This window comes from Equus przewalskii, chromosome 13 (genome assembly GCF_037783145.1).
Source record: "Equus przewalskii isolate Varuska chromosome 13, EquPr2, whole genome shotgun sequence".
Classification (NCBI taxonomy): Eukaryota; Metazoa; Chordata; class Mammalia; order Perissodactyla; family Equidae; genus Equus; species Equus przewalskii.
Window position 1 is genome coordinate 26,210,623 of NC_091843.1, and position 25,380 is coordinate 26,236,002.

Below are 25,380 nucleotides of genomic sequence, written 5' to 3' on the forward strand. Positions count from 1 at the left end.
AAACTTCATAATGGAATGAAACACTGTGAAGATAATCAATATGGAAAGATTATCAGCAATAAACAGTCTCTTATTCAATATGTGAATGGGGAAAAGACCTGTATATGTATTGAATGTGGAAAATCTTTTCTCAAAAAGTCACAGCTCATTATACGTCAATGAATTCATACTGGAAAGAAGCCAGATGATTGTGGTGCGTGTGGGAAAGCCTTCAGCTCATTGTACATCAGAGAACTCATACTGGGGAGAAACCTTATGAATGCTCTGCATGTGGAAAAGCCTTCTCTCAAAAATCATCCCTCATTATACATCAGAGGGTTCATTCTGGGGAAAAACCATATGAATGTAGTGAATGTGGGAAAGCCTTCTTCCATAAATCACCTCTCATCATACATCAGAGAATTCACACTGGAGAGAAACCTTATGAATGTAATCAGTGTGGGAAGGCCTTCTCCCAGAAGTCACAGCTGATTATACATCATAGAGCTCATACTGGAGAGAAGCTGTACAAATGTACTGAATGTGGGAAAGCCTTCTGTGAGAAGTCCCACCTCATCATACATAAAAGAATTCACACTGGGGAGAAACCCTACAAATGTGCTCAATGTGTAGAAGCCTTCAGCAGAAAGTCAGAACTGATTATACATCAGATAATTCATACTAGGGAGAAGCCTTATGAATGTACTGACTGTGGGAAAACCTTCTCCCGGAAGTCACAGCTCATCATCCATCAGAGAACACACACTGGAGAGAAACCCTATAAATGCAGTGAATGCAGAAAAGCCTTCTGTCAGAAATCACATCTCATTGGACGTCAGAGAATTCACACAGGAGAGAAACCTTATGTATGCACTGAATGTGGGAAAGCCTTCTCTCAGAAGTCCCACCTCCCAGGACATCAGCGAGTTCATACAGGAGAGAAACCTTACATATGTGCTGAATGTGGAAAAAAAGCCTTTTCTCAGAAGTCAGACCTTGTTGTACATCAGAGAATTCATACTGGGGGGAAACCCTATCGATGTGCTATATGTGAAAAGCCTTCATCCAGAAGTTACCACCATACATCAGAGAATTCATACAGTGGTACAATCATAGGAATGGACTGAGCACAGAAAAGCCTATAGTATCTGTTCCAGCCTTAATAAATACCACAAACACCATAGATTTGATGAGTTTTGAGACATCTTTGTTGATAAAATTTTACAAGTGAAATCAAGTTTAATGTAGTTAATTTTTTATCAAAGATAATACAAAAGTCTTAATTATATAAATGATAGGCATTTTCACTATGGCAGTAAAACTTTTAATATTGTGAGCTGAATGGTGAGTATAACAGAACAACTTACATCTATAGACTACTTTGAAGTTACATGTTTCTCACTATACTACATAAGAAGACTCAGATGTAGTAATGTTGTTAATGTTAGCCTAGCATAATTGTGGCCATGCAGCAAATCCCCATAAAGCACATGAAGAAAGTTTGAGGCAAAAAATGCCAAGAGCTAGAAACTGTATTTGGAGGAAGGGAGTGGAGTATCACCCCTAAAGTTATATGTAAAACTCTTATTGTAGAAAGATGGAAAGATGAGTTAAGTCTAATAAATGTGGTCTTTTTGTGTTTTTCCATTTCAAGAATATAAGTTGGGGGCTGGGCCGGTGGTGTAGCAGTTAAGTTCGCACATTCTGCTTTGGTGGCCCGGGGGTCGCTGGTTCAGATCTCGGGTGTAGATATATCACTACTTGTCAAAGCCATGCTGTGGTAGGCGTCCCACATATAAAGTAGAGCAAGATGGGCACAGATATTAGCTCAGGGCCAATCTTCCTCAGCCAAAAGAGGAGGATTGTCACCAGATGTTAGCTCAGGGCTAATCTTCCTCCAAAAAATACATATATAAGTTGATCTGATTCTGTGGATGGACCCAGGGTCTTGGAATTGACACTTCTTGCTCATTTCTCCCTTTTACCCTGCCCCTCTAGGAACTTGACGTGGAGGAAAGGCATTGGTTTTAAAGCCAGGTCGTCATAGGTTTTTAACCCTTGTTCCATTACTCACAGGTTGCGTGACTTCAGGGAAGCCTTTTTTAACCCTCAATGTTCCTTCCCTCATCTGTATGTGAAATCCTGGCAGACAGCACATTTTTAGCTAATATTTCCCCCTTTATCTTCCCTCTGTTTTCTTGCCATAGGTTGCTAATACTAACGTGTACATGTTTAAACTTATTTGCACTCCAGACACTCTTCTGATTTCCTGTCCTCTCCTCTGTCCATTTCACTGCCCTTGTGTCTGGTGGCCTAGCTCTTGCTATGTTAAGGAGACTTCGGTTACTTTTTGTTTATTTTACTTTGCAAACACATAAATTATGGTGTTTGCACATAAAGACCCTGTGTGATACCTCTGCAGCTCTTGTTTGACCCGCTCCCTGAAGCACCAACTCTTTTTCTTGAGAATTGAGTGACCCTCGGAGAAAAACCCTTAGGGAGTAGAGAAGACATGCCCCGATAGCTTACACAGGCAAGTATGATGTCAGGACATAAAAACCTCACCTGTTAACTCTAAAATGCTAATATGTTCTTTGTTGTGGCCCTAACTCTTGTCCCATGAGAATCTTCTGGTAAACACCCCTGATGGGGAGAGGGCACATGTGGCAGGGATGTAGTGACACGTATGGCTAAATATGGTGTCTGCGTGTAAAGTTTCTACCTGATTCCTCCACATTTCCTGTCTGGCTGACCCTTTCTCTGCAGGTCTCCAGTGTTTACTCTGAGAAGTAAGACTGCATGAGAACGTCTGCAGAGGAGATGGCACACCTCAAAAAGATGTGCAAACCTGTATGAGAACATTCTTTCTGTCATTGTGAACAGTGATATCAGATATAACTGGCCATTTGCAGCTGGCAAATGAAACTTTCAGGCATGTCCCATGGAGTGATCTGCTTTGAGGGGTCTTGATGGAAGGGGGCCCCCAATGGCCCTCACGGAGGTGTGGGGAAGTCAAGTTCTCATATTAGGAACATACAGAAATCTTGCAAGGAGGAAATGATAATACAGTGACAGTTACAGAAATTAAGGAAAATAAAGACTCCAGAGTTCCTATTTACAGGCCTTTCATTTTGCCCTTTTAGCTTCCAGGGAACCTCATTAATCTGATCATGATATATACTATGTATTGCTATAAAATATAGCAAAGCTTAACACATTGGTAAAGTATAGAAAATTTTCCCTTTGAGGTCTGGAAAAAAGACAATGTCTACTTTCACCAGATTTATTCAACATGGTTGGAGGACCCAGTCAGGGAAATCAGGCAAGAAAAAAAATGGTATAATGGTTGGAAAGCAACAAACAAAACATTTGCAGGTTATAAAATTATATGTGTAGAGAATAAAAATATATAGATTGTTAGAAGTAGGAAGTTTAGCAAGGTTTGTGTATGTGAAGTATTTAAAAAAAGTTTCTATATGCTAGCAATAGATATAAAATGAAAATTTAAAGATGTCAATTACAGTGGCATGAAAAATACCACATGCCTAGAAATATATGTATTTGCAGTACTATGCTGATCAGAAGTGACAAGAGTGGGCATCCTTTTGTTGTTCCTGATTTTAGAGAAAAAGCTTTTAGCTTTTCACCATTTATAATGTTAACTATGAACATGTCATATATGGCCTTTATTATGTGGAGGGACATTTCTTCTGTACCTAATTTGTTGAGGGTTTTTATAATGAAAGGATGTTGAATTTTGTCACATGCTTTTTCTGCATGTATTGAGATGATCACATGATTTTTTGTCCTTCATTCTGTTAATGTGGTCTATCACATTTATTGATTTGTGTATCTTGTTACATCCTTACATCCCAAGTCTAAATCCCAGTTGGCAATGGTGTATGGCCCTGTTAATGTGCTGTTGAATTCTGTTTGTTAGTATTTTGTTGAAGATTTTTGCATCTATATTCATCAAGGGTATTGGCTTATAGTTTTCTTGTAATGTCCTTATCTGGCTTTGGTGTCCGCGTAATGTTGGCCTCATAAATTTTGAGAGTGTTCCCTCCTTCAATTTTTTGGAAGAGTTTAAGAAGAATTGTTAATTCTTCTTTAAATGTTTGGTAGAATTCAACAATGAAACCACGTGGTCCTGGGTTTTTCTTTTTGGTAGGTTTTTAAAAAAATTATTTTATTGAGGTTGTAATAGTTTATAACATTGTGAAATTTCAGTTGTACATTATTCCTTGTCAGTCACCATATAAATGTGCCCCTTTACGCCTTATGCCCACCCCCTAACCTCCATCCCCTCTGGTGACCACTAATCTGTTCTCTTTGTCCATGTGTTAGTTTATCTTCCACATATAAGTGAAATTACACAGTGTTTGTCTTTCTCTGTCTGGCTTATTTTCCTTAACATAATACCCTCAAGGTCCATCCATGTGGTTACAAATGAGACGCTTTTGTCTTTTTTATGGCTGAGTGGTATTCCATTGTATATATCACCACAGCTTCTTTATCCAATCATCAGTTGATGGGCACTTGGGTTGCTTCCACTTCTTGGCTATTGTGAATAATGCTGCAATGAATATAGGGGTGTGTAAGACTTTGAATTGTTGATTTCAAGTTCTTTGGGTAAATACACAGTAGTGGGATAGCTGGGTTGTATTGTATTTCTATTTTTAATTTTTTGAGAAATCTCCATACTTTTCCTTAGTGGCTGCACCAGTTTGCATTCCCACCAGCAGTGTATGAAGGTTCCCTTATCTCTAGATTCTCTCCAACATTTGTTAACTTTTGTCTTGGTGATTATAGCTTCTAACAGGTGTAAGGTGACATCTCAGTGTGGTTTTGATTTACATTTCCCTGATGACTAGTGATGTTGAACATCTTTTCATGTGCCAATTGGCCATTGGTATATCTCCTTTGGAAAAATGTCTGTTCATATCCTCTGCCCATTTTTTATTGTTTTTTGTTGTTGTTGAGTTGTGTGAGTTCTTTATATATTTTGCAGATTAACCCCTTGTCAGATATATGATTTGCAAATATTTTCTCCTAGTTGGTGGGTTGTCTTTTCGTTTGTTCCTGGTTTCCTTTGCCTTGCAGAAGCTCTTTAGTCTGATGAAGTCTCACTTGTTTATTTTTCTTTTGTTTTCCTTGCCTGAGCAGACATGGTATTCAAAAAGATCCTTTTGAGACCAACATCAAAGAGTGTACTGCCTATATTTATTCTAAGAGTTTCATGGTTTCAGGTCTTACCTTCAAGTCTTTTATCCATTTTGAGTTAATTTTTGTGTATGGTGAAAGATAATGTATTACTTTCATATTTTTGCATGTGGCTGTCCAGTTTTCCCAGCACCATTTGTTGAAGATACTTTCCTTTCTCCGTTGTATGTCCTTAGCTCCTTTGTCGAAGATTAACTGTCTGTAGATGTGCTGTTTTATTTCTGGGCTTTCAATTCTGTTCCATTGATCTGTGTGCCTGTTTTTGTACCAGTACCATGCTGTTTTGATTACTATAGCTTTGTACCATATTTTGAAGTCAGGGATTGTGATGCCTCCAGCTTTCTTTTTTTTTCCTCAGGATTGCTTTAGCTATTTAGGGTCTATTAGTTGCCCCATATGAATTTTAGGATTTTTTGTTCTATTTCTGTGAAGAATGTCATTGGGATTCTGATTGGGATTGCATTGAATCTGTAGATTGCTTTAGGTAGTATGGACATTTTACCTATATTTATTCTTCCAATCCATGTACATGGAATATCTTTCCATTTCTTTACATCATCATTGATTTCTTTCAATTGCGTCTTATAGTTTTCATTGTATAGATCTTTCACCTCATTGGTTAAATCTGTTCCTAGATATTTTATTCTTTATTTTTTTTTTTGCGATTGTAAATGGGATTGTATTCTTGAGTTCTGTTAGTATGTTATTAGAGTATAGAAATGCAACTGATTTTTGTAAGTTGATTTTGTACCCTGCAACTTTGCTGTAGTTGTTGATTATTTGTAACAGTTTTCTGATGGATTCTTTAGGGTTTTCTAAATATAAAGTCATGTCATCTGCAAACAGCAGAAGTTTCACTTCTTCATTGCCTATTTGGATTTCTTTTATTTCTTTTTCTTGCCTAATTGCCCTAGCCAAAACCTCTGGTACTATGTCGAATAAGAGTGGCAAGAGTGGGCATCTTTGTTTTGTGCCTGTTCTGAGAGGAATGGCTTTCAGTTTTTCCCCATTGAGTATGATGTTGGCTGTGGGTTTGTCATATATGACCTTTATTATACTGAGGTGCTTTCCTTCTATACCCATTTTATTGAGAATTTTTTTTAATCATAAATGGATGTTGGATCTTATCAAATGCTTTCTCAGCATCTATTGAGATGATCATGTGGTTTTTATTCCTCATTTTGTTAATGTGGTGTATCACATTGAGGTGCGGATGTTGCACCATCCCTGTTTCCCTGATATAAATCTCACTTGATCATGGTGTGTGATCCTTTTGATGTATTGCTGTATTCAGTTACCAGTATTTTGTTGAGGATTTTTGCATCTATATTCATTAGCAATCTTGGCCTGTAATTTTCCTTCTTTGTGTTGTCCTTGTCTGGCTTTGGGGTCAGTCTGATGTTGGCCTCAGAAAATGTGTTTGGAAGTGTTCTGTCTTCTTCAACTTTCTGGAAGTGTTTGAATTTTCTTTGAATGTTTGGTAGAGTTTTCCAAAGAAGACATCTGGCCCTGGAATTTTATTTTTTTGGAGGTTTTTGATTATTGTTTCAATCTCTTTCCTTGTGACTGGTCTATTCAGATTCTCTATTTCTTCTTGATTAAGTTTTGGGAGGTTGTATGAGTCTAAGAATTTATCCATTTCTTCTAGATTGTCCAATTTGTTAGCAGATAGTTTTTCATAGTATGCTCTTATAATCTTTTGTATTTCTGTGATATCTGTTTTAATTTTTCCTCTTAAATATGCTAAGTTTGAAACCATATTATAAAATTTAATTTTGTTTTATAATTATGTAAACTTTTTCGGGTTCCAAAGTCATATCGACAGAATGGTGTACATTCAAGGAAGATTATGTACTATCTTTGTCCCCTCTATCTTACTTCCTTCTTCCCTGTGGTGGGAAGTGTCTAAAATGGCCACCAGTGAGTCCCACCTCATGGTATTCATGGCCTTTGTAATACCCTCCATATGAGTAAGTAGCTTATAATCAACAGAATGTGGCAACGTTGAGGGGATGCCATTTTGGTGATTAGGTTATAAAAGATTGTGACTTCCATCTTACTTACAGACTCTTTATTCTGCCTCATTAAATAAGCAAGTTGCAAGTTGGAGAGTCCTGCATGGCAAGGTACTGTGGGTGGCTTCCATCCAACAGCCAGCAAGGACATAAATGCCCTTAGTCCAACAATCCTTAAGGTGTTGAATTCTGTCAGCAATCATGTAATTGAGCTTGGAAGTGGATCTTTCCCCAGTCGAGCCTTCAGATGAGATCCCAGCCTGGGCTAGTACCTTGATGGTAGATTTGTGGGAGACCCTGAAGCAGGTGACCCAGATAATCTATGTCCAGATTCCTGACCCACAGAAACTGTGGGACAATAAATGTGTGTTGCTTTAAGCCACTAAGTTTTGAGATAAGTTGCTACATTTCAATAGATAAGTAATAACACTCTTTATAGATAATACTTCATTTGATCATTTATTCTTCCATTATTTGCTTTTTATTTTTAAGGTAAACATATAAACACTTATCTTCATTATTCACAGATTCCGTAACTGCAAGTTCACCTATTTGCTAAAATTTGGTTGTAACCCCAAAATCAATACTCATGGTGCTTTTGCAGTCATTAGCAGACATGCACAGAGCAGTGAAAATTTTGAGTTGCCCCATGCACACATTTCCAGCTGAGGTTGAACAAGGGGATGCTCTCTCTCTTGTTCCAGCCCTCAAACAGAGATGGCCAGGGCATGGAGGCAGCAGGGGTAGTGCATTGTTGCACAAGACACTTCAGTTCTGCAGCCAGTTGGATGGCATTTGAATCCAACTCTGGCACCTGTTAGTGGAGTGACCTCAGGTAAGTCACTTAATGCTTCTGAACCTCATTTTCTCTTTTGTAAAACAAAGAAAATAGACTCTACCAGGATAAGTTGATTTTAAGATTATAATCTTAATTACACAAAGTTGTAAAATTCACAAAGTTGTAACTCAAGATTATAATCTATTGATATGCATGCATTATGTATATCTATGCATATATACATACATATATGTATATATGTATATATGTGTATAAGTGTGTGTGTGTATATATATATTTATGTATTTCTCTAGGAGCAATGTTCATTATTCACTAATTCTGTGTTTGCAGCAACTTTATAGAACATACCTACCATGAATAATGAGAATTGACTGCATATATTCATTCATTTTCACATTTTAAAAAACTAAAGGGTAATAACACACTATTTTCATTTTTTTACATAACATCATATCCTGAAGTTCACTCCTTATTAGTACGTAAAGATATTTTGCTCTGTCTCTTTCCTACAGCTGAATAGTACTGTTTTGTGTGTATACCATAATTTATACAACCAGACCTCTGTTGGTAGATCTTTGGCTTGACTGCAGCCTTTTGGTATTAAAAATAGTACTGCAATGAATAACCTTCTGACCTTATTTTTTTGTCTTTTTTTGCCAGTGTATCTTAGGGATGCATTCCTGGAAATGGGGTTTCTAGATCAAAGGGGAAAAGCTATGTAGTGTTGCGGTTGTAGAGAGATATCCACATATTCTTTGATAATCCTCCCCTTCAGAGGTGGAGCTCTGTTCCCATTCCTTTGATACTGGGCAGGCCTTTATGACTCACTTTTAGCAAACAGAATACAGAAGAAGTAATGAGATACCACTTCCAGTTTAGGTCATAAAAAGACATGGCTTCTGTCTTGTGTGTGCTCTCTTGCTCTCTTTCTCCACTGACTCACTTCATCCTGGTAGAAGCCAGGCTGCAGGAGAGGGAAGGCCACTGCCATGTCATGAGGATAATCAAGCAGTCTAAGAAAGGCCCACACAGTGGGAACTGAGCTGGGAAACTGATACTCTGAGGCTTCTTATCAGCCACTTGATTGAATCTGGAAGCATATCTTCTTCCAATGAGCCTGGAAATAACTGCAGCCCTGGCCAACAGCTTGACTGAAACCTCCTGAGAGACTAAACCTGAACCGCCCAGCTAAGCTGAACCCAGATTCTTGACTCACAGAAACTATGAGACAATAAATGTTTATAGTTTCAAATTGCTAAATTTCAGGTAATTTGTTACACAGCAATAGATAACTGACACGTAGTTTTCCTAGCTATTGCCAAACCCTCTATATAGCTAGACCAGTTTTCTGTCCAACCAGTAATATATGAGAATTCCTGATTCCCATGGCCTTACCAACACCATATGTTTCCAAACTTAGAATACTTTTTCTTTTTACAAGCTAATGGATGAGAAATAGTATCTTAATGCAGATTTAATTTTTATTTCTTTCATTATGAGGGAGTTCTCCTCCTTCAACTTCTTTTTTAAGGAGATACTGATGAGGATTTTAGGCTAGTTAATTTTAAAACTGCAGAGGGGAAGCAGGCTCCGAGGACTGGAATTTGCTTGCTCTTTGATGAGAGATATTTGCATTTGTGAAGGAAGGGGGGATGACCTTACCCCTGGAAACTCTTAATGGGGAAGGCAAGAACTTAAGTTGTTTACTGTCTGGCAACCTCATGTAACTGACGCGCCCCCCCCCCCCCCACCAAATCCTCCTTTGTCTTTGGCTGAAGATAATATTTAAGCGGTGACTTCTGCCATTTACTCAATCCGGTTTGATTCTTATCTAAAAGTTGTGGGACTGCCCAATGGCCGGACCCTGTCGGCACTGGTACCATTTTAACTTTTTTTTTGTCTTGTAAAGCGATAACTCACAAACCTATGCCTTAAATTTAGCCTTACTCTCCACCCATGTTTGCAGCAGAAGCGGCAGCAGCAACATGCCGGCAGCAGCTCTGCCTGCCCATGGGTCCTGTCCCCATGCCAGCGGTGGCAGCAGCAGCTCCCCATGCCAGCAGCATCTCTGACTGCCCGTGGGTCCTGTCCCCATGCAGCAGCTCTGACTGCCCATGGGTCCTGTCCCCATGCTATTCCATACTATTCTCTAAATAAAAGAGCACTACTGCCAGATCTTAAGAGTCTAAGAAATCTTTCTTTCAACTGCTCGGCGCACCGACCCCACATCAATACAACATAAGGACAGCTTCTCATCACTCTTAGCACCAAAAGCTGAAGTTTTCACAGCTCCTACAAGTCTGTCCATGGTCTGGCCCCTTCCTAAACCTACAATGTCCACTGGCATCACTCTTTGAGGATTCTGAAATAATCATCACTGTACCCTTAGTGCCTAACACAGTGGCTACACTGTCTTAAGCACAAGCCATGCAGTAAATATTCATGTAATTGCAGAAGTTTACATTGAAGTGAGTGATCACAACTGCCTAGTTCTTACCCTCTTCTTTGTCTTGACCAGCCATTAGTCATGCCTCTTTCCTCCCCACAGGCTCCTAAACTTTGGCTTGCCCACAAGTTTAAACATACACTAAAACACTAAGGATGTGCAGAACATCCTCCCTTAATAGCTTATTCCCAGAATCTAAGGACCGCAGAAACATTTCCTCTTGAAGTGCCCTTGTTTGCTGATGCGGGGTCGGTGAGCCGAGGAGTCGAAAGAAAGATTTCTTGGACTCTCAAGATCTGGCAGTAGTGCTCTTTTATTTAGAGAATAGAATAGCATGGGGACAGGACCCATGGGCAGTCAGAGCGTCTGCTGCCACTGCTTCTGCTGCCCGCGCTGGCATGGGGACAGGACCCATGGGCAGGCAGAGCTGGTGCGTGGGGACAGGACCCACGGGCAGTCAGAGCTCCTGCTGCTGCCCCGAGTTGAGGGTTAGGGCTAAATTTAAGGCATAGGTATGTGAGTCATCTCTTTACAAAGACAAAGGAAAGAACATGAAAAAAAGTTAAAATGGTATCAGTGCAGGTGGGGTCTGGTCGTTGGGTGATCCCATGACTTTTAGACAAGAATCAAATCGGATTAAGTAAAGGTCCCGATGCCAAAGAGACATATCCTGGGGTGGCCAATTTCAGGTCCCTACAAGCTCATCCCCTCTTCCTTCACAAACGCAAATGTCTCTCAAAAGGGCAAGCAAAATTCCAGTCCTTGGAGCCTGCTTCTCATGTGCAGTTTTAAAAGTAACCAGCCTAAAATCCTCATCATTTGCCACTTGCACACCCCCACCTCTTGAAAGTTCCTGCTGACCTTTCTTAGCCCTCCCTGTAAAAAGAAAAGCCTTTTTCCATTTGATTTTGAGATGCTTGCAGATTTCTGAGATTGGCGCATTCTCCCTGTTGCAATAATCTTTCTGAATAACATCTCTCCTTATCTAAGTCCGGATTTGTTTTAATTTCACATGAGAAAATAAAACTGCTAAACATAAAATTGCTGCTCATTTAATTACATAAACCAAAAATCATGGCTCCAGTGAAAACTATGATGATTCAAGATTGTATCTATTTAGGTGACAAATAAAAATGGCAAGCAATATATATTGGAGTATATGAGGAAGCCATTCGGTATAAACCTAATTCGGCCTGACTCTGTTTTTTCCAAAAGGGCCTGACTGTGGCCATTGAGCATGCATTGTATATACATTTCCTATGGCAAGAACAAAGGCCCTTGAGATAAAGGTGCAACTTCCCTCCCCCTCCCAACGTCGGCATTTCCTTAAAGATTAAGCACCTTTCCTTAGGCTAGGAACTGATTGCGGAGCTCACCTGTGACCACTCAGCTGGGGACAACAGACCTGCCATTCTGCTGTGTTCACTGAGACAGCAGACCTACCTGCTACTTCCATCAATCACTGTGCCGACAGAGCAGTCTCGCGACTATTGTAAAAGGGCCATTTCAATCCTATGTGAAACATCCTGTTTGGGGGTATATAACCACTCTGTGCACCCCACTTCCTTGGTGCCCTTTCTTCCTTTGGGAAGAAAGGCCCTGGGCCATGGTCCTCAGATTTCAGCTCAGAATAAACTCACCCAAATTTTCATTTATAGATTGGGTATGGATTATTTTCGTCGACATAGGCATGTGAAACAGTTTGTTAACACACATTTTTAACAAAGTATAAAAGCTTGATGTAAGGTATAGACTTCAGTCTCCCATCTCTCTGCCTACACAGCCTCTCCTTTGCCCCCATTATTCCTGCTTTCTCCTAGTCTCTGATTTCCTTCCATCATCCCTCTCTCTGTGCCGGTCTTTCATTCCTGTCTCTCAATTTTTCCTTTTTCCTTCAGTCGGCCTGCGTCACTTATGACTGTAGTAGTACTTTCCTCTGAGAACTCTTTACAGTCGTTTTTAGCATAAAGTTCATTATTACTCTGTATTCCTTTTCTCCACCCCTCCTGGAACTCTCCCATCACTTTGGCCCCTCTTTCCCCTAGTGGAACCGCCCGGGGAGGACTGTACCATTCCGCTTTTTCACCCCCTCAGCAAGTAGAATCTCCCGGCATAGGACTGTGCCATTTACAAACGCGTTTAAGTAGAGTCGTGGATAAGAATATTTTACCATTCCAAATTATTCCTCTTTCACTTAATGCAGTCCTCTAATAGAGGACGTATTACTCAAACGTCTTCTCCAATCTTGTGAAAGCTCTCTGCAAAAGTGGGCACCTTACTGGTTTGTATACTCCTTCTTTCCGTCATCTTCTTCCCCCTCCCCTCCTCCTCCCTGCTGCGGTGGTACAGCCCAACCTCAGGCTTGGATTAAACGGAATTCTTCAGCCCGTACGGAACTGATCCGGCTCTCAAGATGGCGGCTCCCGTCAGGCTCGGTGCAGGGGGCGGCCATGCTCCTCCTGAACAAAGCCGCCGAGGATGCGGAGCGGGCGAAACCGCCCGGTGCGGAACCGCGCAGGCTCGGAGCCCCGCGTTTTGCTCATCCAGGCAGGAAGCGGGAGAGTCCGCCGGTATGGATGCGACGGCCGTCCCAAGTTAAGCCGTGATGTGCCTTGCGGGACCGGATAACTGCGCCGCAGGTCAGAAACCGGATATGTGCAGCATGAGTGAGTCTGTTGGATTGGAATGGGAAAGGAGGGGTCCGTGAGGGTCAGTGATTGGGGGTTTATGAGGTCGCTGGTGAGGGAGGTTTGTGGTATTAGTGTTGGGTTTATTTGGGAGTCAGGGATGGAGTGAGCTATGAGATTAGTAATTGGGGAATGAGGTGTCAGTGATGGAGTTGTCTGTGGGAGCAGAAATGGCGGGTAGGGGGACTGACTGGTGGGGATGATTGGGGTCAGTGATTTAGGAGCCCCTGGGGAAGCAGTGATCGGCGAGGGGCCTGTGGACTAAATGACCGGGGCCTCCGCGTGGTGGTCCGTGGTGTGATGGGCATGAGGGAGTTCTGTGGGGTTCGTGATTGCCAGGCACGAGGACTCAGAGATTGGAGGGAGCACTGATGGGATCAGGGCGTCATTACGATCAGCCCAAATTTTCCCAATTTGCTGGGAAAGGCTTTTATATACATTAAACTTTACACAGACCAGAGGCAAACGTTGAGTTCTTGAAGGTCAAATCCCTTCTCCAGCCACCATTGTGCCCTTAGCCTGATGCCCCCCAAAGAAATGGTCACTTTAAAACAAGACCAAACAAATCGAAAAGGATAGGATTACTATGAAAAGTGTGACTTTAGTCCTACCTCTTTCTAAGTGTATTGAAATAATTTTATGTTTTATTCAAGAAACATTTACTGAGCACCTGCTGGGTGCCCACAGATGAGTAAGATGATTTCTTCTGATTGTTTCCTTCGGGATCTGCTTTGACAAAACCTGGAATATCCCGTGTAAAACAGTCTCCCTGTCAAGGGAGCGCTCTCTTCCTCTGAACCCGGACAGCCTTGTCTGCATGACTCCTCCTGGAACTGAGGAAAATTTACCGGGTATGTACCTTCATGCACTGCAGTGTCTTCCCTTGAATCAGGGCTTCTAACCTGTCACCATTTGTAGATGCAGACAACTGCACTATCGAAAATCAGCAATAAGAATTTGAACAGAAAACATCTTAAAATTTAACATTTTGGTCCATAAAAACTGATTGGCAGGAGAGTTTGCTGAGTTGAGGGAAAATATGAGAGAGCTCTTGGGAGATGATTAGAGTTCAGCTGGTTGTTTCTGGGGAATAAGGGAATACATTCCTCAGTTTTCCATTTGGTCATTGCTGTTCTTATTGCCGGGGAACTCTGTCTGCAGTTGAATCTTGTATGTATCTATCCATGTTTACTGCCTTATGAAAACATTCTGCATAGAATTGCTGGTTCATAGAGGAAAAATAAGTTGCTAGTAAATCAGCATGACACATGTCTTCACATCTATACAATTCAAAAACTTTGTCCAAGTTCTGTGTGATCATAGTATAGTCACGAGAGGACTTCCTTCACATAGTGCTTGCTCACCCTTCTGGAAGGACCGAGCAACCTTCTCCCACAGGCTGGCCTGTGATCTACCTGACTTCTGGTGGTCCTTGTTTCCAGGCTGGTGAATGTGGAAGCTGCCATCTGGGTCTGGTCTGTGAAAATGTCCTTCTGATCACCAGTTTGGCCTTTTTAGGCATCTGCCCTTTTAGAAAAGAGCAGAAAATGATGAAGTCCCAGGTGAGTTGCTTTTATTTTTCGTATTTAATTTTTAAAATTTTCTCTACAAATGGAAAAGTGCAAATAGCTAAAATTTGGATTAGGGAAAAGGTAGCCGAAATAAAGATCAAAACTTAGAAGGAGTTTCTAGGGAATATGTAGATAACCTGGCCTGAAATCATCTTTAAAAATTGCTGTACTAATTTTTCTGATCTTTCTTGCAGACATCATCAGTTACATGATTTGCAATTCTCTAAAGAGAAAGTAGATAAATTTCCCATGGGAAAGAATTATTTCTTGCCATATGAGTCTAAAACAGACATCCTTTTTGGGTCTTTCTCTAGGTGGTGGAATACACAGTGTTCTCAGTAAGCACTCCTGTGGTAAATGCAATAGATTTGTTCTAGCTGTATCATAAAATGATCTCTTTTAGAGAGAAGGTATCATAACGTCATAGCCAAACTCCTTGAACTTTATCCTTTCAGCTGCTGTCATCAAACTGTTGTCTGTGGGCCAATCCAGTTCTCCAACTGTTTTTATAAATAAAGTTTTATTGGCAGTACAGCCTTGCCATTTGTTCACTGCTGCCTATGGCTGTTTTCATGCTACAACAGCAGGGTTGGGTAAGTACAACAGAGACCATTTGGCCTGTGATGCTGAAAATATATACTTTATTGAACAAGTTTGCTGACCTCTGCTTTAGAGGACCAAATTGATTACAGAGGCTTCCTATTGTCCAGGTTTATCCACTGATAAAATCTAGATAAGATAGTTCTGGGTACATTTTCAATGGTCTTCCAAAATATGTATTTCTCTCAAAAGGCAGTTCCTAAGTTAGACTTATCTGGCAAAGCTTTGGAGAACAAGGGTTCCTGACGCTCTGTACCCTGTGCTGTGGGTTCAGAGTTTGTAGGATTACCATCCAACTCAAGGCCAGTTCCTTCCCCGCTCTTCCATTTTTAACAGTCTATATTATTTTTTCTCCCTGCCGATGTTCACTATCTACATGGTATAAAAATTTTAAACTATAAAACGATAAAAGTTTAAAAACTGAGAGAGCTTTTAAAGTTCCCTCCTCCTGAGTTTATCAGTGTTAACCGTTTTCTAATTTTCCAAGCCTTTTTGAATGTAAGTTTAACTGCGATTAAGTGTATATATGTGAAAGAAAAAAATCTGTAAGTGTCTCTGGTTTTCTTGTGCTTCTCATTTGAAAACATAATGTTACAGTAAACATTCTGTTCTGCAACTTGACTTTTAACTTTATCGTCCAGCATAGAGACTTTTGTATACATTTTGAATATCTTCCCATGCCAGTACATAGAATTCTCCTTTATCATTTTAGCAGATACATAATATTTCCCTGTGGCCTGGTTGACTGGCATTGTTTCCTCATCTTTAAAATGGAGATTATAATCCTCATAGGGTTGTTGTGAGAATTGAATGAGTAAAAACCATGCTTAGAACTGTAACTAGGGATGGTTTGTTCTCTATTTACGTGTTAGCTGTTATTATTATAGTGGAATCTTGAAGTCAGCTTTTGCATTAGGAGTTCTTATGTATATTTTACAGTAGCACTTAACAAATGAGTTCTGTTGTGAAAAGATAAGTATTTTTCCTCGTCGGATGTCAGTGTCTTTAGGCTGTGCTGTCCAATACAGAGCCACCAGCCATATGTGGGTACTGAGCACTTGACATTGGCTAGTCTGAATTGAAATGTGTTCTAAGTGTGAAGTACATACTGGATTTTGAAGATATAATTCCAACGACTCAGTCATAATTTTTAAAGATTGATTACATGTTAAGATGATATTTTGGATCTATTGGGATAAGTATATATTATTGAAGATAATTTTTTGAATGCGACTTCTAGGGAATTTAAAATTACCTATCTGATTTGCTTTATATTTCTGTTAGAGCTGCTTTAGAGAATGAAAATGGGTTTTTTATTAGCCCAATAAATCCAACTACCATGCTAATTAACCAATTAGATGCTTTTTCCTTCAGGAAAAGGGATTTGTATTTTCTCTACGTTGTCCAGAAGTGCATTCATCATTTTCACAAATATCTATTCTTCTTTTCTCCCTCTAACACCTACTCCCCTTCCATCTCCTCCGTCTCTTCCATCCTCACAGTCACCCAAGCTGCAAAAGTTGTATATAGCTGATAAAAGTACAATATTTTTTACTGATTATGCACTTATTTTACTCAACATTAACAAAATGTATACATATTTAGTATATTGAAGTATTCAGTTATCATTAATAAAGTCAGATTGTTAGAATTACATATATTTTCTTATCAGAATGGATTTCCTCTATATTCCACATTTATTATCTTTCTCATGTTCTTTAGATCAGAAGAATGTAATTGACTAATACACAAAACTTTTTAATTAAACATGAACTTTTAATTTCTATAGTCTTCATTCCTTTTTAGCAATCATTTCTTGAGTACACAATATACATCACAGGCACTGGCTGGCTGTGAAATGTCTCAAAATTTAGTCACGGTTCTTTCCTGGGAAGAATACAGAGAGAAATGGGGTAAACAGATGTGGAAACCAACATTGGCACAAAAAAGCTCCATAAGAGATGTGGAGCAAGGAGATATAGCAGAGAAGGGGGAGCAACCAGCTTTATAAGGAAGTTGAGAAAATGCTTAAAAGTTTATCAAACTTTGGATCATGAGGGAAGTAGGGTGAGGTGGGAAACAGCATTTGTAAAAATTTCTATTTTGGACGGCTGAGCACTGAGGGAAACTAAAGTGGAGAGTGTTTGATGGAAAGTGTGACTAAGGGTGGTAATAAGCAATAAAATCTAAACGATCTTGTCAACGGGATCAGGGAGGCAGTGTGGAGTGCAGTAGTCAAGAACCCAAGCTGTCAAGTCAGAACACCTACTTTTAAATCTGAGAGTCAGTCAGTCCTATTTCAGTGTGTAAGCTCTGGCAGGTAGTTCCTAAAGCACTGTAATCCTCCATTTTCTCATATGTAAAGTGGGAAAATTAATAAGGCTTGATGGTGTGAATGTGAGACTTGGTGTGGGATGAGAGAACCCTTAAGATTGAGATGACTGAGACGAGACTGAGTATGCAAGGAGGGGGCCAAAGGAGGCTTTTAAGCAGGGGAATGTTGAAATTTGAAACAGTATTTAATTTCTTTTTTTCTCAAAGGAATATTTGGTAATAATGGAATGTTTAGGAAAAAACCTGAGAAATAGTTTAGAATAATATTAATCACTCAGATTCCACTATTAGATGACAACTATTGTGAACATAATGCTGACATAATTAAAATAGTTTTCCCTCCAGAAACATCTTATGACTCTTCACTTACCCAAGTCTTTTATTTTAATACCATGTCAATAATTTGTTGTGATTTTTTTTGTGAATGTTTCCTGCACATTTCTTGTTATGTCTCTTCTTCGGTATTACTATTGTAATTGTTGAATTTCATTATATTACTAGCTATGACATATATGAGAGAACTGTTAGATTTAGGAGAAGCTAAGATTATTTCCTTTAAAATGACAGGATTAGATTATGATTTTAAAGAACTCTGATGTTCTGTGATTCTCCAAATGTGGCTTTTCTCTCTCTCTTTTTTTAAGAAAATACATTTTGTCTTTTTTTTTAAGATTTTTTTATTTTTCTCCCCAAAGCCCCCCGGTACATAGTTGTATATTCTTTGTTGTGGGTCCTTCTAGTTGTGGCATGTGGGACGCTGCCTCAGCATGGTTTGATGAGTAGTGCCATGTCCGCGCCCAGGATTCGAACCAACGAAACACTGGGCCACCTGCAGCAGAGCACATGAACTTTAACCACTCGGCCATGGGGCCAGCCCCACATTTTGTCTTTTTATTTACTTATTTTGTTAGGAAGCTAACATCCATGCCTATCTTCTGTTTTATATGTGGGACGCCTGGCACAGCATGGCTTGATGAGCAGTGCATCGGTCTGTGCCTGGGATCCGAGCTGGTTAACCCCAGGCTGCCAAAGCAAACTTAACCGCTATGCCACCTCGCCAGCCCCTCTCTCTTTTTTAATGTTGTCTTTGAAAGGCCTTTTCTGCTCTATAATTATTAATAAAAATACTCCCATGTTTTGTTTTGTTACTTTTATGGTCTTGGATATTTTTTAGAGTTTAAATTTTTGCTCCTTCCAGAATGTATGTTTTCTGTTTTCCAAGACATAAGATATAGTATATTACTTTGCTAGGACTACTGTAACAAAGTACCACAAACAAGATGGATCAAACAACAGAAATTTATTTTCTCACAGTTCTGGAGGCTAGAAGTCAAAACTCAAGGTGTCAGCAGGGTTGGTTCCTTCTGAGGGCTGTGAGGGAGGGGCCTATTGCAGGCCTTTCTCCTTGGCTTCTAGATGACCATCTTATCCCCATGTCTCTTCATATCATCTTTCCTCTATGTGTGTCTGCCTCTCTGTTCAGGTTTCTCCTTTTGATATGGACATCAGTCATGTTGGATTGGGGTCCTCCCTAATGGCCTCAGATAACTAATTACATCTGCAATGACCCTCTTTCCAAATAAGGTCACATTCTGAGGTCTTGGGGGTTAAGACTTCAACATAGGAATTTTCAGGGATACAATTCAGCCTATAACATGGATTCAATGTTATTCTTTTCCAGTTGACCATCCAGTTGTTTCAATACTATTCATTGAATAATCTCTCTTCCTTCCAGTTATTTGATTGCTAGCCTTATCATTTATTAAATTCCTATTTGTATTAGGTAGGCATTTTATGATTTACCTCTTCTATTTTGCTGATCTATTGGACTCTTCTTGCTAAAGACAGGATTTTACATTGTTTCTCCCAAATACTATGATACAAAACGAGGTGTAGGTATAGTTTTGCATAGTATAGTAGAGATGATGAGCATAATCACTTCAGATTGAACAGGAATATACTGTTGCAGGGGATAGTATCATTCAAGGATGTGGCTGTGGATTTCACCCAGGAGGAGTGGCAGCAACTGGATCCTGCTCAGAGGACCCTGTACAGGGATGTGATGCTGGAGAACTACAGCCACCTGGTCTCAATGGGTAAGGATGGCTCCCTGCGTAACTCAGACTTGTCCAATCAAGTACCTTTCCTTATCAGTTGCTATGGTTAGATGGTTCCTGCCATGTGTAGTGATCTTTATACCTTCCCAAATGGAGGTCTTTACTTTGCTGAGGGTCAGCTAGACTGCTTCTTTTTAGACCTCCTTAAACTGACCATCTTTTCTTCCTTCAGTGCAGTCAATCCCAGTTCCTCTGATTTCCATTTAATAGGACATCCAGTTTCCAAACCAGATGTCATCTCCAAGTTGGAACAAGGAGAAGATCCATGGATCATAAAGAGAGACATATCAAATTGGATCTATCCAGATGAAAATCAGGCAGATGGGAGACAAGGGAAGTGAAATATCAGTTTGTTTGTTTTGTTTTTTTAATTGATTGGTGCCTGAGGCTTATGTTTCTATCCTTATTGAAATTTCTTGTTCTTTGTTCGTATGTTGAAAATTTAGTAGGTATTCAGGAAATAATCAATTAAATATTGTGGGCCTTTATAGGGGAGAGCTATTTCTTACTCATCTTCTCTCTCTCTCTATACACACACATACATGCAAATATATATGTATACTCTCTCTATACATGTTTATATATATATATATAATGCCTTTTATGAAAAGGCCTAATAGGCAATAGAAGGCGGATTCCTTCCAAGAACATAGAAGGTAAAACCTCCAGATATATGGCTGTACAAAATTAAATGTCAAATACAGTTACTGTTTTTAAAAGTTCAGAGAAAATTAGAGTCTAAAGAGATGCAACAGAATTTGAGAAGGCATTTTTCTGAGCATGCAGCTGTAGCTGCTTTGAAAGTTATATTAAGTGTTGATGATGCTGAAGGAGGAGGGTGAAGGCAGACTGTTGGCTGAAGAGAAAGTATATGAACAAAACCTTGTATTTAGGGAAATAGGGCTTTTCCAGGAGAGCTTTGCTAGTTTTGTTTGATAGGTATAGAAAGTATGGGGAGGAGTGGAATTCAAGCTTGGATTCCTGCTGTGAATCTGATACTGAATCCATAGTGGGATCTTGGATTTTTCTGTCGTTTGTGTTAGTTGTTAATTAGGAAAGCAGACTGAGGAGAGTTAAAGTATTTTGAGTTACAGAAGAGATGGGATAATACTAGTTAAGTAAATATATAGCAAATGGTTTATAAAATAAGTGAATTCAAAAGGTGAAAAGCATCTCTGTTCAGAAAACGGGAATTGGGAAGATTCTAGAAGAATGATCCAAGATTAGAGCAACCCAGGCACTTTTTTCTACCTCTTTCAGGTCTAGTTTTTCTATGAATATTTCTCTTTAACATCCTTGTCTCTTCATTCAGCTGATCATACTATATGCTGTACTGTCTTAGAAGATGACCTGTCTCCATCCCTGTTTTCTGAGTTCATTAGCTACGTTGGATCAATCATTTGTTCCATTCTTCTGCATTCTGTTAATTGTTCTTTATGACTTTTATCTTTCTTTCCTCTAGACAGGAAGAGTAACCTTGAGAACCCTGAATCATGTATTTTGGGGTCTGTTTCCTTCCATAATAAGATACTGAAAGGAGTCACAAAGGATGATTCATTGTACTCCATTTTAAAATTCTGTCAAGGTGATGGCCAGCTGCAGAGATATCAAGAAAACCAAGACAAACTTTTCAGGCAAGTAACTGTCAACAACAACAAAACAATAACTATGGAGTCAGACCATAAATACAATGCATTAGGAAAAATATTTCGAGAGTGCATAGAGCCAGATATTTCAAGACAAAGACCCCATAACTATCATGCACTAAAAAAACCCTTGAAATCTAATATTGACCTTCCTAGTTGTAATAAGGGCAATGCAAGGAAAAACCCTGATGAGAGTTTTGGATATGAAAAATCATCTAGCCATGGTGTGTCCAATTACAGTCTTGGGAAAATTCACAATGGAGTAATACCCTGTGATGATAATCCATGTGGAAACATTTTCAGCAATAAACAGTCCCTTGTTCAACTTCCGAATGTTGAAACTAAGGAGAAAACCTGTATATGTATGACATGTGGAAAAGCTTTTGCTAAGAAGTCACAACTCATTGTACATCAACGAATTCATACTGGAAAGAAACCATATGATTGTGGTGCGTGTGGCAAAGCCTTCAGCGAGAAGTTTCATCTCGTTGTACATCAGAGAACCCATACTGGGGAGAAACCTTATGAATGTTCTGAATGTAGAAAAGCCTTCTCTCAAAAATCATCCCTCATTATACATCGGAGAGTCCACACTGGGGAAAAACCATACGAATGTAGTGCATGTGGGAAAGCCTTCTCCCAGAAATCACCCCTCATCATACATCAGAGAATTCACACTGGAGAGAAACCTTATGAATGTAGAGAGTGTGGGAAGGCCTTCTCCCAGAAGTCACAGCTGATTATACATCATAGAGCTCATACTGGAGAGAAGCCATATGAGTGTACTGAATGTGGGAAAGCCTTCTGTGAGAAGTCCCACCTCATCATACATAAAAGAATTCACACTGGGGAGAAACCCTACAAATGTGCTCAATGTGTAGAAGCCTTCAGCAGGAAAACAGAACTCATTACACACCTGTTAATTCATACTGGGGAGAAGCCTTATGAATGTACTGACTGTGGGAAAACCTTCTCCCGGAAGTCACAGCTCATCATCCATCAGAGAACACATACTGGAGAGAAACCCTATAAATGCAGTGAATGCGGAAAAGCCTTCTGTCAGAAATCACATCTCATTGGACATCAGAGAATTCACACAGGAGAAAAACCTTATGTATGCACTGAATGTGGGAAAGCCTTCTCTCAGAAGTCCCACCTCCCAGGACATCAGCGAATTCATACAGGAGAGAAACCTTACATCTGTGCTGAATGTGGAAAAGCCTTTTCCCAGAAATCAGACCTTGTTTTACATCAGAGAATTCATACTGGGGAAAGACCCTATCAGTGTGCTGTATGTGGGAAAGCCTTCATCCAGAAATCACAACTCACTGTACATCAGAGAATTCATAGCAGTGTAAAATCAGAATGAACTGAACACAGAAAAGCCTTCAATATTAGCTGAAGCCTTAATAAATACTAGAAACCTAATTAATAAGTTTGTGAAACACATCTTTATAGATAGAATTTTACAAGAGAATTCATGTCTGTAGTGTGGTGATACCTAATTCTTTCAGTAAAGACGATGGAAAATAATTATATAAGTGAAGGATACTTTCAACATGGCATGTAAAGCTTTTAAAAAGTTATGAACTGAATGGTCAGTAGAAGAAATCATTTATATAGACTATTGTCAAGTTACGTATTCCTTATTATACCATGTAACAACCAGACGTTGTGAAATTGCTAATATTAGCTTGGCATAATTTTGACCATACAGTAGTTCCCTATAAAGGGCATGAAGAAAGCTTGAGTGAAAAAAAATCAGTTCTTAGAAACTGCATTATAAGGAGGAGCTTAGCGTAACCCCTAAAGATACATGTAAAATTCTTGTACAAAGATGGAAAGATAGGCTGATCAGATTCAATAAAAGTGATGTTTATGTGTTTTCCCATTTCAAGCATCATAAGTTGACCTGTCTCTATGGAAAGATCCTGGACCTTGAAATTGATGCTTCTTGACCAGGTCTCCCCTTTACTTGCCCTCACTGAGAATTTGGTATGGTGGAAAGACTTTGGTACTGAACCAGATGATCTTGGGTTTAATCCTGGCTCGTACAGATTGTGTGACTTCAGGCAAACCTACTTCACCCATGTGAATATTTTTACTTATTGGTAAATAAAAGTACAATGTAGAGCACATTTTCAGGTAATATTAGTTCTTTTTATCTTTCCTCTGTATCCTCCTGCAACAGGATGCTGAGACGCACAGTTAAAAGCCACATCTGCACTTGCTTTGTACTTCAGACACTCTGCTTTGACCTCCCATTCCTGTGATTGGTTCCCACTTTGATATCCCATTCCTATGACTGTTTCATTTTACCGTTTTTGACCCTCATGGCCTTGATTCTTGGTATGTTAAAGTGACATTTTATTAAACTTTCATTATTTTTTACAGACACTTATATAAACTGTGGTGATTGCACATAAGGACCCTGTCTAATGTCTCTTCACTTCCTTTCTGAACCCTGCCCTATAGCCCCAGGTGCCTTCCTTGGGAACTGAGGACACTTACAGAGGAAAACTCTTGGGGTGAGAAGTCTTGCTAGCCATAGATTTTAGAAGTTGATATTGCTAAAATATCTCCTGTCCTCCTTCCTGTGATTTCACCTATTCCTCCATGAGCAGCTCTAGATGAAGCCTCCTGCTGGAGCTGCCCTGCAGGAGAGCATACCTGCAGGGGTGAGGGTGTCTGTGTGGATAAACATGGTTTACCTATGTTCACATAGTTCCCACTTGATTCCTTCACATTTTCTGCCCTCCAGAGCCCCTTCCTGCATGGCTGAACTGTCTGCTGTGAAAAGATGGATCCCCTTTAGGTGAGAACTTCTGGAGGGCAGAGGCCAAACCTGACAGATGTGGGAACCTGTGTGGGCAAATTCCTGTTTTCATTATGAAGAGTGAACTGAGAACACTGACATCAGATATTATTGACCATTCAGACCTGAGAAAGAAGGCCCAGGGGTACATCTTATGGATTGAGCTATTCTGAGGGTTTCTCATGGAAGATGTTACAGCTGGCCCTTAGGAAAGCACGAGAAGGACAAGAGATCATACTGGGAACACAGAAATTTAGCGAAGAAGGAGTTCTGTATAGTGACAGCTGTGAAACTTGTGCAGATATAACAAAGATTCACAGTTCCCACCTTACAGGCCTCCCAAATGGTCCTTCCACTGTTGCAGCCCCCAGGCAACCTAACTGATCTGATCATGGGTTTCTGTAAAAATCCCTCTTCAAATATAGCACTTGCTTGTTTAACAGTTCATCACTTTTTTGCATTTTACTAGAGGAGCTAACTAGTGCAATGAGGAAAGAAAAAAATAATAAGCATAAGGATCAGAAAGGAAAAAGTAAAGTGGACCCTATTTTCAGATGATATAATTGTGTATAAAGAAAAAATGTATACTAAGTATTAGAAATAAAGGAGTTTAGTTACTTTATACAATTTTAATATTTAAAAACCTAATTCTACATACCAGCAAAGAGTGAAAATTTAAAGATATTTACATTGGCATCAAAAATACAACACACCTAAAATAAATCTAATCATGAAGGGCAGGACCTCTACATAGAAAATTATACAACATTACTGAATAAAATTAAGGGTTTAATAAATTAAGGGACTTGTCAAGTTTGTTGGATGGAAGACTCAATATTTAAGATGCCAGTTTTCCCCAAAGTGATTTATATATTGTTAGGTAGATGAGGAAAGAAATTGAAATTCAAGGGAACAACCCATTCATTAATATTGAGTTAGTTCATTTTATCATTGAACAACAACAAAATACCATATGCAGACAGCCAGCAATTGGCTAAAAATTTCTAATGGATTTTTAGCTCTATTTATATGGAAGTAAGCTGCAGTTGTTGTAAATCATCCTCTTGTTAGCATATAGTCAATGTTCATCAGTAGTTAAATTGAGCTTGCTCTGATGTCCTGTTATGCGTAATTCTTTATCAGGCTGA

General features: G+C 39.4%; 1 protein-coding gene across 1 annotated transcript; it reads left to right on the forward strand.

The window, feature by feature from the left end:
- On the forward strand, positions 1 to 23,843 carry LOC103549104 (zinc finger protein 300). Its single transcript, XM_070571742.1, is given in 8 exon segments — positions 1 to 211; positions 214 to 1,051; positions 1,053 to 1,083; positions 13,974 to 14,000; positions 14,592 to 14,711; positions 19,624 to 19,750; positions 19,982 to 20,108; positions 21,238 to 23,843. Coding segments are annotated over 8 exon segments (3,015 nt in total). The 5' UTR covers positions 1 to 15; the 3' UTR covers positions 22,787 to 23,843.
- The last annotated feature ends 1,537 nt before the right edge of the window (positions 23,844 to 25,380 follow it).